At 49.8% G+C, this 15,176-nt stretch overlaps 1 protein-coding gene across 1 annotated transcript in view; it reads left to right on the forward strand.

Annotated features, from left to right (window-relative positions):
* prss16 (serine protease 16) overlaps positions 1–4,689 on the forward strand; it is a 17,491-nt gene extending 12,802 nt beyond the window's left edge. The window contains exons 5-12 of the mRNA XM_033014409.1: positions 25–148; positions 1,177–1,254; positions 1,914–1,961; positions 2,132–2,404; positions 3,108–3,249; positions 3,988–4,167; positions 4,277–4,422; positions 4,552–4,689. Coding sequence (XP_032870300.1) covers positions 25–148; positions 1,177–1,254; positions 1,914–1,961; positions 2,132–2,404; positions 3,108–3,249; positions 3,988–4,167; positions 4,277–4,422; positions 4,552–4,608 — 1,048 coding nt within the window. The 3' untranslated portion in view covers positions 4,609–4,689. The remainder of the gene's footprint in view (positions 1–24; positions 149–1,176; positions 1,255–1,913; positions 1,962–2,131; positions 2,405–3,107; positions 3,250–3,987; positions 4,168–4,276; positions 4,423–4,551) is intronic.
* The last annotated feature ends 10,487 nt before the right edge of the window (positions 4,690–15,176 follow it).

Consider the following 15,176-nt stretch of genomic DNA (forward strand, 5'->3'; position numbering starts at 1 on the left):
CCCTCTCCCTCTCTCTGTGGGCAGGTTGGCAGACTTGGCCATGATGCACGCCTTTATATCCCACCGTTACAACTTGTCGAAGCTCAACAAGTGGATCTGCTTTGGAGGCTCCTACCCGGGCTCACTGTCCGCCTGGTTCCGGCTCAAGGTGAGGGGGGTGAGGGGGGTGTGGGGGGGAGGGGTATTTGGGAGGGGTAGGGGTGAGGAGGGGCAGGGGCAACAGTCGCCAACACAGCTCACAAATCACCTCGGTCACATCCCCATCCAGTCTACTCCAGCATTCAATCACGACCAGTCACAGAGAAGGTAGAGTCACAATCTTTTTCATACATTTCATGGTCATGACAACAGACAATAGACAATAGGTGCAGGAGTAGGCCATTCGGCCCTTCGAGCCAGCACCGCCATTCAATGTGATCATGGCTGATCATCCCCAATCAGTACCCCGTTCCTGCCTTCTCCCCATCTCCCCTGACTCCGCTATCTTTAAGAGCCCTATCTAGCTCTCTCTTGAAAGCATCCAGAGAACCGGCCTCCACTGCCCTCTGAGGCAGAGAATTCCACAACTCTCTGTGAGAAAAAGTGTTTCCTCGTCTCCGTTCTAAATGGCTTACTCCATATTCTTAAACTGTGTGGCCCCTGGTTCTGGACTTCCCCAACATCGGGAACTTGTTTCCTGCAAGTCGCAGGAACAGAATTAGGCCATTCGGCCCAATAAGTCTACTCCGCCATTCAATCATGGCTGATCTATCTCTCCCTCCAAACCCCATTCTCCTGCCTTCTCCCCATAACCTCTGACACCCGTACTGATCAAGAATCTATCTATCTCTGCCTTGGAAATACCCACTGACTTGGCCTCCACAGCCGTCGGTGGCAATGAATTCCACAGATTCACCACCCTCTGACTCCCCCCAGAAACTGCCCCTGAATCTGGAGGTGTGCGTTTGTTTTCACACTTCTGTACCTTCTGCCCGAGGGGGGAGGGGAGAAGAGGGAGTGTCCGGGGTGAGACTGGTCCTTGATGATGCTGCTGGCCTTGCCGAGGCAGCGTGAGGTGTAGATGGAGTCAATGGGAGGGAGGTTGGTTTGTGTGATGGTCTGGGCTGTGTCCACAATTCTCTGCGGTGTGTGTGTGTGTACCTGCGTACCTGTCTCAGGTATCTGCTCTTCCTACAGTTCCCTCACCTGGTCCACGCTGCCGTTGCCTCCTCCGCACCTGTCCGCGCCCAGCTGGACTTCACCGCCTACAACAAGGTGAGACCCGCCCCTCATCTCTACATGGGGGGGGAGGGGAGAGGTAGCGTGGGGCTAAAAGATTTTTACACCGCAAGGTGGCGGTCTGGAATGGCAATAAATTATATCTATCTATCTATCTATCCGCGAAACGGTTTAAAAATTATGGAGAGGGGTCTCGACCCGAAACGTCGCCAATTCCTTCCCTCCATAGATGCTGCCTCGCCCACTGAGTTCCACCAGCGTTTTGTGTCGACCTAAATGGCCTGTCCCACTTTCACGACCTCTGTCGAGTTTGCCCTTGACTCATACTCGCAGCATGGTCGTCACGAGGTTGTAGGTAGGCCGTAGCAGGTCGTGATGCTAGTCGTAGGTACTCGTGGCATCAAGTAGGTCGGGGCGTTTTTCTAGCCGGATGAAAAATGTCCATGAGTAAAAAAGGTTGTGAATTAGGTCGTGAAAGTGGGACAGGCCCTTAACCTGGCATCGTGTACAGCACCGACATTGTGGGCCGAATGGCCTGTTCCTGTGCTGTAACCGTTCTATAATGTGGACACAATTAGCAGGAAGATAGAGGATGACAAAGCGTTTAAAAAAATCCAATACAAGGCAACTAAAGAAGCAATAAGGGAAGAAGAGGAAAGAATCTGTGGAGATCTTGCTTGTTTTTTCATCCACAGGTGGTGTCTCGGAGTTTATCTAACCCTGTGGTTGGGGGCTCGCCAGAGGTGAGTATGGATTCAAGCGCTGCATAATGTCGGCCTTGCTACTCATCTTGTGTGGACTTTGCCTTTTCTCCCCCACCCCCCTCCTCTCTCTCCCCTCTCCTCTCACCTCCCTCTCCCTCTCTCCCCCCCCCCCCCCGCCGGTCTAACCCGTGTCCCCGCTCTGTGGGCAGTGCCGGGCGACGGTGGGCGCTGCGTTCGGCGCGGTGGACGAGATGTTGGCGCGGGGAGAGTCGGCGGCGCTGGAGAGGGATTTCCGGTCGTGCCGCCCGCTGGACGGCTCCGGGGATTACGGCCAGCTGGCCGGCAACCTGGCCGACGTGGTCATGGGCATCGTGCAGTACAACCACGAGCTGGGCATCGACGCCACCATCGCCCACCTCTGCCGCCTGATGGCCAACACTCGCCTGGGGGCACCGTACCGACGACTCGTGGCTCTCAATGCGGTAACTGGGGGGGGGAGGGGTAAGGAGGAGGGGGTAAGGTGAGGGAGGGTGTAGGGGGGATGAGGGTGGGGAGTGGGGGATGGAGGGCGTGGCGGATGAGGATGGGGGAGGGGTAAGGTGGAGGAAGGGGAGTGAGGGGGATGGGGGGAATGAGGAGGGGGTGGGGATTGTGAGGAGGGGGGGTTGACTGTGTGCTGGCTACATGTGTCTTGGTTCTGGGACCCTCTGATGGAGGCTGTAGCAGTTTAACCCCTCAACAGCCAGGCCTCGTCTGGTGGGGTTTTAGGGTTGAGGTGAGACGACATATAAGATTGTTAAGGGCTTGGACACGCTAGAGGCAGGAAACATGTTCCCGATGTTGGGGGAGTCCAGAACCAGGGGCCACACACAGTTTAAGAATAAAGAATATGCCATTTAGAACGGAGACGAGGAAACACTTTTTCTCACAGAGAGTTGTGAGTCTGTGGAATTCTCTGCCTCAGAGGGCGGTGGAGGCCGGTTCTCTGGATACTTTCAAGAGAGAGCTAGATAGGGCTCTTAAAAATAGTGGAGTCGGGGGATATGGGGAGAAGGCAGGAACGGGGTACTGATTGTGGATGATCAGCCATGATCACATTGAATGGCGGTGCTGGCGTGAAGGGCCGAATGGCCTACTCCTGCACCTATTGTCTATTGACCCGCCCTGACCTGCTGCTGCCCCCAGAACTACATGGAGCGAATGTCGTTGAACTGCACGGACAACTCTTACCAGCGTGCGTTGGAGGAGTTACGGAGCGAGGTGGTGAAGCCGTACGGCGTGGGTGAGCGCCAGTGGTACTACCAGACCTGCGCCGAGTTTGGCTACTGTGAGTCCAGTTCACTTAATAGTTTAGAGATTCACAGCGGAAACAGGCCCTTCGGCCCAGCGAGGCCGTTCCGACCTGTGATCCCCGCCCACCTACAATCGGGGCGGCACGGTGGCGCAGTGGTGGGGTTGTTGCCTCAGACTACAGGTGCTGTCTGTGTGGAGTTTGCATGTTCTCCCCATGATGTTGTGGGGTTTCCCTCCAAAAGACGCTGAGTTACTCCAGTACTTTGTATTTTACTTGGATCACTGCTAGTGTTTGTTAATTCTTCTCTCTCTCCCACTCCCCTCTCCACCCCTCTCCCCCCCCCCCCCCTTGCCCCCTCTCTCCTTCTCCCCTCTCTCCCCCCTCTCTCTCCCCCCCTCTCCCTCCCCCTCTCTACCCCCCTCTCTCTCCCCTTCTCTCTCCCCCCCCTCTCCCCCCCCTCTCTCCCTCTCTCCCCCTCTACTATGTTCTGTTGTGCTGAAGCAAAGCAAGAATTTCCTTGTCCTAAGCGGGTGCAGCAGCATCTATGGAGCGAAGGAAAAAGGCAACGATTCAGTCTGAAGAAGGGTTTCGGCCCGAAACGTTGCCTATTTCCTTCGCTCCATAGATGCTGCTGCACCCGCTGAGTTTCTCCAGCATTTTTGTCTACCTTTCGATTTTCCAGCATCTGCAGTTCCTTCTTAAACATTTCATTGTCCTATACAGGGACACATGACAATAAACTCACTTGAACTTGACCTCTCTCCCCCCCAGACCAGACCTGTGAGGATGAGGGATGCCCACTCTCGCGTTGGCTCACACTGCGTTCCGAGGTAGACGTGTGTGCCCAGGTGTTTGGCATCTCTGCCAGCAGCGTGCAGGGGGCGGTGGATTTCACCAACGACTACTATGGTGCCGACAGACCCAAGGCCAGCCGTATCATTTTTGTCAACGGTGAGTGAGGGGGCGGTCGGGGGAGGGGTGGCTCACAGCGGCGGGGGGAGGGGGGGACTTGTTGCAGCATTAATCTAGCCATTGTCTTCCTTCCTCCCCTCCTCTCCAGGTGACATCGACCCCTGGCACGCGCTCAGTGTGCTGAGGAACCAGTCCCGCTCCGAGCTGGCCCTGGTTATCAACGGCACTGCCCACTGTGCCAACATGAACCCCCCCGAGACCGGAGACCCCCTCTCTCTCCAGCACGCCCGACAGGTGAGACCCTCAAACCTCCCCTTCCCCCGCCCCTACCTCCCCCGCACCCTCCTCACCCCCTCCATGCCCCTAACCCCCCTCACCCTCATCCCCTTTTTTTTGTAGTAATTCTTCCTCCTTTCCAAACAGATAATCGAAGAGCAGATTGGCGATTGGTTGTCCAGACGCCCCCTGTATCCGTTGTAACGGGGCTCAGGATGTCTGTCACAGGGAGAAGGATGTGTTTGCAGCCTCTGCACAGATGCTGCCTGACCTGCTGAGTTATGCCAGCTTAAATCTTCCCACCCCCCACCTTAAAACTATGTCCTGATTCTCAATTCCGCTACTCTGGACAAGAGACTGTGCATCTACCCAATCTGTCCCTCCCAGCGTTTTGTATCGTATCTCAGGAAATTCCCCCTCTCTCGACTGCTCCTTCTCTCTCCCTCTCCTCTCCTTACATGTGCTCCCCCTTCCCTGAAATCTATCAACTTAATACGTTCTAGGAGCAGAATTAGGCCATTCGGCCCATCAAGTCCACTGCCATTCAATCATGGCTGATCTACCTCTCCCTCTCAACCCCATTCTCCTGTCTTCTCCCCATAACCCCTGACACCCGTACTAATCAAGAATCTATCTATCTCTGCCTTAAATATATCCATTGGCCTCCACAGCCTTCTGTGGCAATTAATTCCACAGATTCACCGCCCTCTGACTAAAGAAATTCCTCCTCATCTCCTTCCTGAAGGAACGTCCTTTAATTCTGAGGGTGTGGCCTCTGGTCCTAGACTCTCCCACTAGTGGAAACATCCTCTCCACATCCACTCTATCCAAGCCTTTCACTATTCGGTACGTTTCAATGAGGTCCCTCTTCTAAACTAATTCTTCTAAACTCCAGCGAGATCAGGCCCAGTGCCGACAAACGCTCATGATATGTTCGGCTTGTTAGGGATGTGTTAGGGAGCAAGGCTTCAGAAGTCTTGTCAGAGGTTATGGGGAGAAGGCAGGAGAATGGGGTTAGGAAGGAGATAGGATCAGCCGTGATTGAATGGCGGAGTGGACTTGATGGGCCGAATGGCCTAATTCAACACCGATGAAGAGCATTTATGATCTTATGAAGCCAAGGGTGTTGTGCCGTTTGGAGGCTCTCTGCATTGATACCACTCGGCCTGATCTCCCTGCCCTCCACCCCCCTCTCCCCTTGCCCAATGCACCCATCAACTGACCTGATAGTGGGGGGAGAGACTAGACCATTTGCTGGGTTTGTAGTGAGTGATGGGAGCACCACCAACCTGCCCTCTGCTGGTGAGTGGCATAAGGTGCAGACACCAACCTGATTGTGGAATCACCAGCAGCACACTCAATTCAGATTCAGATTCAATTTTAATTGTCATTGTCAGTGTACAATGTGTTGGAAGGAACTGCAGATGCTGGTTTAAACCCAAGGCAGGCACAAAAAGTTGGATTAACTCAGCGGGACAGACAGGCAGCATCTCTGGAGAGAAGGAATGGGTGACGTTTCGGGTCGAGTGCCATCTTCAAAATAGTTAAGAGGAAAAGGGAAACGAGAGATATAGACGACGATGTAGATAGAGATAAAGAACAAGGAATGACAGATATGCAAAAAAGTTACGATATCCTGTTTCCTTTATCATTGTCACTTTTTTTGCATATCTTTCATTCATTTCCCTCTTCCCAAACCAGTCTGATGAAGGGTCTCGACCCGAAACGTCACCCATTCCTTCTCTCCAGTGATGCTGCCTGAGTTACTCCAGCTTTTTGTGTCTACCTCCAGCACACACACTTACAACTTCAAAGTGGACAAAAAAGCTGGAGAAACTCAGCGGGTCAGGCAGCATCTATGGAGGAAGGAAATAGGCGACGTTTCGGGCCGAGACCCTTCGTTACTTCAGTTCAAAATTCAAAATGCTTTTATAAGAAATTCTATTTTTTATTGAACAAAGTTATCAAGGGATTACAACACAGCTTTTAATTTCTTTCCCACTTTTTTAAAGGAAGATACTATTAAATTGTTTGAAATCTTGTTTGTGTAAATATTTTAATAAAATCTTCTTTGGCAGTCAATTTTGAGTTCTGAAAATTAGTTTTTAGATGGGTGCGCGTTAAAGTGGGCGCTTGCACAGGGTTTTTCGGGCGGGAAAGGCCATTGTATATGGACACAACGTGCTCAGCCCCCTGCTGTACTCACTCTATACCCATGACTGCGTAGCCAGTCACAGTGCGAACTCCATCATCAAGTTCGCTGATGACACCACTGTTGTGGGACGTATCACTGATGGGGATGAGTCAGAGTACAGAAGAGAGATCGAGCAACTGTCCATATGGTGCCAGCGCAATAACCTGGCCCTCAACACCAGCAAAACCAAGGAACCGATTGTGGACTTTGGAAGGAGTAGGAGGGGGACCCACAGCCCCATTTATATCAACGGGTCGATGGTTGAAAGGGTCAAGAGCTTCAAATTCCTGGGCGTGCACATCTCTGAAGATCTTTCCTGGTCCGAGAACACTAATGCAATTATCAAGAAAGCTCATCAGCGCCTCTACTTCCTGAGAAGATTACAGAGAGTCGGTTTGTCAAGGAAGACTCTCTCTAACTTCTACAGGTGCACAGTAGAGAGCATGCTGACCGGTTGCATCGTGGCTTGGTTCGGCAATTTGAGCGCCCTGGAGAGGAAAAGACGACAAAAAGTAGTAAACACTGCCCAGTCCATCATCGGCTCTGACCTTCCTTCCATCGAGGGGATTTATCGTAGTCGCTGCCTCAAAAAGGCTGGCAGCATCATCAAAGACCCACACCATCCTGGCCACACACTCATCTCCCTGCTACCTTCAGGTAGAAGGCACAGGAGCCTGAAGACTGCAACGACCAGGTTCAGGAATAGCTACTTCCCCACAGCCATCAGGCTATTAAACCTGGCCTGGACAAAACTCTGAACATTAATAGCCCATTATCTGTTATTTGCACTTTATCAGTTTATTTATTCATGTGTGTATATATTTATATAATGGTATATGGACACACTGATCTGTTTTGTAGTAAATGCCTACTATGTTCTGTGTGCTGAAGCAAAGCAAGAATTTCATTGTCCTATCAGGGACACATGACAATAAACTCACTTGAACTTGAAATGCTGGAGAAACTCAGCGGGTGCGGCAGCATCTCTGGAGCGAAGGAAATAGGCAACGTTTCGTCCCGAAACGTTGCCTATTTCCTTCGCTCCATAGATGGGGTAGAAGATTGCAACCTTCACGTGGTCCGCCCTGTTTTGACTAATGCAATCAACTCGACGTGCACAAATGGAAGATCAAATAGAACAAGTTGTCCAACAACTTTAGGCTGTGCACGCCACACGAAAGAAGCTCCATAGATGCTGCTGCACCCGCTGAGTTTCTCCAGCATTTTTGTCTACCTTTGATTTTCCAGCATCTGCAGTTCCTTCTTGAACATCTGTAATATATAACTTCAAAACGTCTGGAAAACATGGTTGATGTGTTGCTTTGTTGGTATGTCCGATCAAATAAGAGCGAGCCCTTTGTTGATGAAGTTGACCTGACTGATGTCAACCCTTCTTATGCAACTATCAAGTATCAGTCAACTGTCTCACTTCGTGACCTTGCACCATGTCCGTCTTCTCCATCAGCTCCATCACTCCTTGATAACATCAATCGAGAACGTCCTCCAACGCTCCCATGGAAACGTTTATAAGAAATTCTAAAATTGTAAATCTAAATAGCAATATGAGTGAAGTTGATCAAGCAATGTATGTACCACCAGCTATTGAAACACCATGAGGCCAGTTCATTGACTATATTTAAGAGGGAGTTAGATGTGACGCTTGTGGCTAAAGGGATCAGGGGGTATGGAAAGAAGGCAGGTACAGGATACTGAGTTGGATGATCAGCCATGATCATATTGAATGGCGGTGCAGGCTCGAAGGGCCGAATGGCCTACTCCTGCACCTAATTTCTATGTTTCTATCTCCTGAAGCTCCAGTGTTGCGACGGTCATCAAGACGTACTAAACCTCCTGACCGTCTCAACTTATAAATAGGAGGGGAGAATGAAGTGGGCGCATGTGCGGGGCTTTTCCAGAGTGTGCGCGTGTGCGGGGCTTTTCCAGAGTGTGCGTGTGTGCGGGGCTTTTCCAGAGTGTGCGCGTGTGCGGGGCTTTTCGGGTGGAAAAGGCCTGCGGAATCAGCCATGTTTTCCAGATGTTTTTAAGTTATGTATTACAGAAATGCTTAAAGCTTAAATAAAGTTTAAGTACATTACGAGTAGCGTAAAAGTTTCATTTGCCTCACAACGCTCGTTTTTGAATTGAGGCACGCAGAACTGCAGACGCCGGGGTCTTGAGCAAATCACAAAGTGCTGGAGGAACTTAGTGGGTCAGGCAGCGTCTGTGGGGAGGGAATGGCCAGGTGACGTTTCAGGGTCGGGACCCTTCTTCAGATTGCTGAGTTACTCCGGCTCTTAGTGTTTCATGCATTTGTGGATGTTTTTAAGAGTTAATTTAAAACGCACACACTCCACATTCAGGGACAGTTTCTTCCCAGCTGTCATCAGGCAACTGAACCATCCTGCAACAACCAGAGAGCAGTGCTGAGCCGGTGGCGCTGCAGTGTGGTCCTCCCACCGCGGGTGGCGCTGCAGTGTGGTCCTCCCACCGCCAGTGGCGCTGCAGTGTGTTCCTCCCACCCCCGGTCGTGCTGCAGTGTGGTCCTCCCGCCGCCAGTGGCGCTGCAGTGTGTTCCTCCCGCCGCAGGTGGTGCTGCAGTGTGGTCCTCCCGCCGCCAGTGGCGCTGCAGTGTGGTCCTCCCACCGCCGGTGGCGCTACAGTGTGGTCCTCCCATACGCACTCCTTGTTCCTCCGCGCGGCTGGACTCCGGAGCGATGGCGACGGCGCTGGTCCACTGGCTGCAGCTCACCTCCCGGCGGACGGTAAGGCGGAGGAATGCAGGCTCGCTCCCCTCCCGCGGGTCAGGCCACCCCGTCCCGTTACGGGCCGCCAGCCGGGGCCTGGATCTGGGTCAACGGCTGCGGCCGGAGATGAGACGAGACGAGAGCGGCGCCGATTCAGTCCCTTCCCCCTCACACTGGCCCCGCCCCCCGATGACGCTCCTCCTTGCCCCGCCCCCTCCCAGTGACGCTCCATCTTGCCACGCCCCATCTTACAGCCCCGCCCCCACAATGACCACGCCCCCCCATGGTAGCCACGTGACCCAAAGATGTCCTGCACTCATTCCCCATTGACCTTGACACAAAATGAGAATTCCGAAGATTCACCACCGGTAGTTTCAAATATAAACATTGCCTGGATTTTAAATATCCGCCTCTTTGTAACCCCGTCCCCTCATTCAACATTTACTCACCAGTGAAGAACATCTCAGCATCCATCCATCCAGTTGTGAGATTCAAAAATCACAAATGCTCTTGAGACAAATTCAGACAAAGAAGTGTTTTTATTAATATCATATTCTGCAGAATAGGTGCCTCTCCCCCGATGTCCCCTAGAGGCACACCGAGGATCGGGATGTCTTTTATCTTTATACATTTCTTTTCATTATTATCACATTCTCATCTCTCCCCATTGAGCTTCTTCCAATCATAACATAAAGCCCAGATTCCCAGAACGTCGTGGAACGCCCACCCAACGTCAAAGGCACCTCCCCTATCATGCATCGCATGTGCATTTAAATTAGGCATCTTGTCATAGTGGGTGTGAGTACATTTTCATGGCATCTCATCAAGTAAGCGCAGTACAGAGCAGCTCATGCCCCTTCCCCCAGTCCCCGTTATGTTCTTGTGTGACTGTGGTTATCTTCTGACTCTCATCCTTGAAATGTCACCATCTGTACTTGCTGCTATTATCTAGAATTTCTCTCTGTTCTTTATATTGTTACTTTCTATTCTACCAGCAGTCTGGTTTCTGCTGACACCTTATTTCTTTCTAAGTTATATTTCTATCCCTAGTCTAAATCAACCATGTCTGTTAACCCTTTTCTCACAATCCATCCTCTTTCTTTTTGCTACGCACCCTTGATTTATACTATCTCCTCCTTTTCTAATGCTAGCAGAAGATTCTTCACCTCCCTATCCTCCTCTTGTTGGTCATACTGTGTTCTGAAGGCCATTATGGTGGCAGCACTGTTCTTCGTCAGGATGGTTTCTATCAATCGCTGAGCCAATCCCCGTACGCAGGGAATGATACAACATCCGAACAAACACAATAACCCTGCCATGACTATTACTGATGTTAGGGCTGATGTAAAGATGTGCTTCCATTTCCCAAACCAGGAGTCTAGAAACCCGGTCCAGGAGGTGTCTACTCCAGAGTTCTCAGCCAATTCGATAGACAGAGAGGTGAGACCTGCTAGGGCTCTTGATACTGACCCATCCGGAGCAGTGTTGTTGGGGATGTATGTGCAACATTGTTCGCCAAACATTACACACACCCCTCCCTTCTCAGCCAGTAGCATGTCCAAGGCCATGCGATTTTGCCAGGCCATTTGGCTGGTAGCTGTTAGTTGTTCCGCTAATCCTTCAACTGCATCTCGAGTGTAATTTATAAAGCGTTGTTGATTGTAGTATAAGTAGTTGATCCAGTCCACATTTTTATAATTGTGGACCACCAGAAGAGTATGGACTCAAAGCCCGCAGCTATCTGATTTCTGGCTTTAAATTAATCGGGTACCCCTCTTGGCACCCCTATCGCATCTATATAGATGTGTGTGTCGAATGATACCTCTCACCTTTCTCTTTTGTCGTCGGCTTCCTTTATCGAGTTCTACAGCATGTTCTACTGCTATGGTGAAGGGCATCATCAGTTGTATGAGGGTACAGGTTCCCGTCCATGACCCTGGTAACCGGGGCCACAGGGTATTCTCCCCGCACCACCACCAGACATCGGCTCTACTGACTATCTGCTTGTTCAGCCAGGAGCTATTGAACAGTGGCCCCTGTTCCTCAGCCGTTATATTATACGTCTTATTACAGTTGAGCACCTCCCCCATGTCCTGTCCCTCTGGGTTATTTCTTGTATAGCACTCAAACCCCTCCTCCCCAAAAGGAATGGTAAATGGAGGAGGTCGAGGGTCTTCCCTTCGGCCCTTTGTATTGTTGTTGCTGGCTGGAAATAGGTAATGATAACTCTGGCATATCACATTCTTTGGTAAGAGGGGATTCGTGAATAGCTGTAGTATACATGTCATAGCCCTAGGTGTTCTATCCCAATTCAGGGGAAATGGTACTGGGACCAGCTGAGGCCTAGCTCCTGCGCAGGCGTAACAATTGGTTCGTTGTATACTTCTGGCTGTGTACATCATCCAGGCAAGCCAGGTGTTGGTTCCTTTCCCCCCTGTTGGTATTCCTTTCTTATATAACTGCCTTAATCCTGTTTCTCCTGGTACTATCATTATCTTCAGATCTTTAGACTCATTTTCCCTGATGACATTGCTGACTACTGGTGGTGCTGGTGTTGCCCCGGGATCCCTATTCTGACTGTCATCTATCTTGAACACCTCTCCCCTATCCTCGTATATTACCATCTTCCCATCTTGCTTTACTTCTATCTCAAACTTCAGACATGCGTCTTTCCCTGTTTTATCTGCACATATCCAATACCTACCACTTTCCTGTATTTGGATACTCTGTATGCTCACATATACGCGTCCTGGCAATTTCTCGTTCGGGTTTTGATATACTCTCCACCTATCAGTTTGATAGGTGGTCCGATGCCACCCATATTTTGATGAAGTAAATACCGCGTGCCAATCTTTACAGGGATGGGTGCATACATACATTCTATAGCCGCACCACCATTTTCCTTTACGTACATTAAATGGGATGGTGGTGGACCTTCTATTCTGTGGTATTGTAATTTTTATGCATGTTACATTACTTACAAGTTGGGTAACCACCCAACACACGACCCACCAACACGAAATCTTCATTTTTCCTGCGGGTTCTTGGTAAATATTAAAGTCAATGGTTCTTTTCCTTTGCGCACAGTCCACGGGCTGATATCGTCTGGTGGGGCCTCCACAGGACCCTTAACTCGACTTGCGTGTGTCCACCCTTTCTCTTTTGTTCGTACTGCTGTCTCTGTGATTAGTAACACCAGGTAGGGTCCAGTCCACTTAGGTTGCAGCTTTTCTTCTTTCCACGTTTTTATTAATACCCAGTCTCCAGCCTTGACTGAGTGAATCGGAAAGTCCAGTGGTGGGCTCTGGGCCAGCAATCCTTTAATTTTTAGTTCTGCAAGAGATTGGGACACTGCCAGTAAATAGTTCCTCAGAAACACATCGTTCCCTTGTATTGTTGGGACTCCTTCTATCTTCCCTAAGTATGGGAGCCCGAATAACATTTCATATGGTGATATCCCTATGTCTTTTCGAGGTGCTGTTCGGATTCTCAACAGGGCTATCGGGAAGCACTTAGTCCAGAGGAGTCCCGTTTCCTCTATCAACTTGGTGATTTGGGTCTTTAAGGTGCCATTCATTCTTTCCACCTTTCCTGAGCTCTGGGGATGCCATCGTGTATGCAATTTCCATTCTATTCCCAGTGCTTCACATATCATTTCATGTGTTTTGGAGGAAAAATGGGTCCCTCTATCTGAGTCTATTGTTTCCACAATCCCATATCTGGGTATAATTTGTTCTAATAATATCTTGGCTACCGCCTGTGAGGTGGCAGTTGCCGTGGGGAATGCCTCTACCATCTGGTGAAATGGTCCACTACCACTAACAGGTACTTCCATGTTCGTACCCGGGGCAGCTCGGGTAAAATCTATCTGTATTCTTTGGAAGGGCCTAACTGCTAATGGTTGTCCTCCTCCTGGGACTGCTCTCATGATTTTCTTATTAATTCGCTGACATATTACACAGCCCCTTATGACTTGTTTGGCCATGGTAAATATCCCACAGCAAGCGTAGGTTCTGAGGAGGGTGTCACAGAGGGCTTGTGTTCCCCAATGGCTTTGTCCATGTAATCTCCCTAATAACTCCCTCATTATTTCTTTGTTCAATAGCTGCTTTCCATTTGGTGTCCACCTATTTCCCATTTGAAGTACGCTGAGCCCCCATTTCTTTCATGTTTTTCCTGTTCTTTCTCACTAAAGATAGGTATCTTTTCCTCTGGTTCCCTTAAAGGTATTAGTGACTTCATTTTCTACCATCTGTTCTGTGGCTGCTCTTTTTGCAACCCCATCCACTGCCCTATTTCCTCTGGCCTCCAGGGTGTTACCCTTCTGATGCCCTGCCACATATGCTATGGCTATTCGTTCTGGTTTTTGCAAGGCTTCCAGTGTCTGTCCTACCAATTGCTCATGCGCTAATTCTTTACCTCGAGTTGTTATCATTCCTCGCTCTCTCCAGATCTTCCCAAAGGTGTGTACTACTCCAAAAGCGTATTTTGAATCGGTATATACTGTCCCTTCCTTCCCCTCCAATAATTCTAAGCTCTCATTAATGCATATAATTCACAAGATTGAGCTGACCAACTACCAGGCAGCCTGCCGCTTTCAATTTCCTCCATCGTTTCCCCGTTCACTATACCGTACCCACTATGTCTTTTTCCATCTATGCACCTGGAGGATCCATCTATGAACCACCGGCTGCCCTCAGCCACAGGTTGCTCTTCTAAGTCTTCTCTATTTTTTGTCTGTAAATCTATTATTTCACTACAGCAGTGTACTGGGCCCTCTTCCTTGTCACCCTGTTTCTCCGCTGGATACAGGAATTGGGATGGGTTAAGGTTCTTATCCGTAATTATCATCAAATCGTCTTTCTCCATCAGGATGGCCTCATACTTCAAAAGTCTAGAGTCTGTTAACCATCTGTTGGATTTCTGAGTGAGTATGGTTCTTACTGTGTGTGCTGTAGAAACAACCAGAGTGCCTCCAAAGGTTAATTTCCTACTCTCTTCCACCAATATTGCGGTAGCTGCTACCGCTTGTATGCATCCCGGCCATCCCCTGGAGACTGGATCTAATATTTTCGAGAGGAAGGCCACTGGCTGTCGATTTCCCCCTCTTTTCTGGGTGAGTACCCCTAGTGCCACCCCCTTGTCTGAATTTACAAACGGGTGGAAAGGTCGTTCTACTGAGGGCAGAGCCAACACGGGAGCAGTAATCAAACTGTTTAATTTCCCAAATTCCAACTCCTGTTCTGGGATCCACTGAACTTTGTCTTTTTCTTCTCCCAATTTATCATATAGGAATTTCACTTGTCTGGAGTAATCATCTATCCACAGTCGACAGTATCCTATCAATCCCAGGAATTTTCGGATCTCTTTCTTATTCTTTGGTAGTGGTACTCCCGTGATCCCAGCTATCCTTTCGGGGTTTATTCGTCTCTTTCCTCCACTTATCAGATGTCCCAGATATTTTACCTCTTGTTTCACAAATTGAAGCTTGTTACGGGACACTCTTAACCCCTTCCTTCCAAGAAGTTTAACAGGCTTATTGTGGCGTCCCTTACTTCATCTTCTCTCTCCTCCTGACCAAAAGGAGGTCATCCACATACTGTAATAGTTGCGTTTCTCCCCGTGTCCTGGGAAATCCTCCTAATACCTGCTCTAAAATTTGGCCGAATAAATTTGGTGATTCTGTAAAACCTTGAGGGAGCAACGCCCACCGGAATTATTGCTTTCGCCCCGGTGTTTTAGGTTTTCCCACTCAAAGGCGAATAAGTCTCTACTCTCTGTTGCCAGCGGACAGCTCCAGAAGGCATCCTTTCTTTCTCTTTCTCTTTCTCTGT

Source organism: Amblyraja radiata, chromosome 41 (genome assembly GCF_010909765.2).
Source record: "Amblyraja radiata isolate CabotCenter1 chromosome 41, sAmbRad1.1.pri, whole genome shotgun sequence".
NCBI lineage: Eukaryota > Metazoa > Chordata > Chondrichthyes > Rajiformes > Rajidae > Amblyraja > Amblyraja radiata.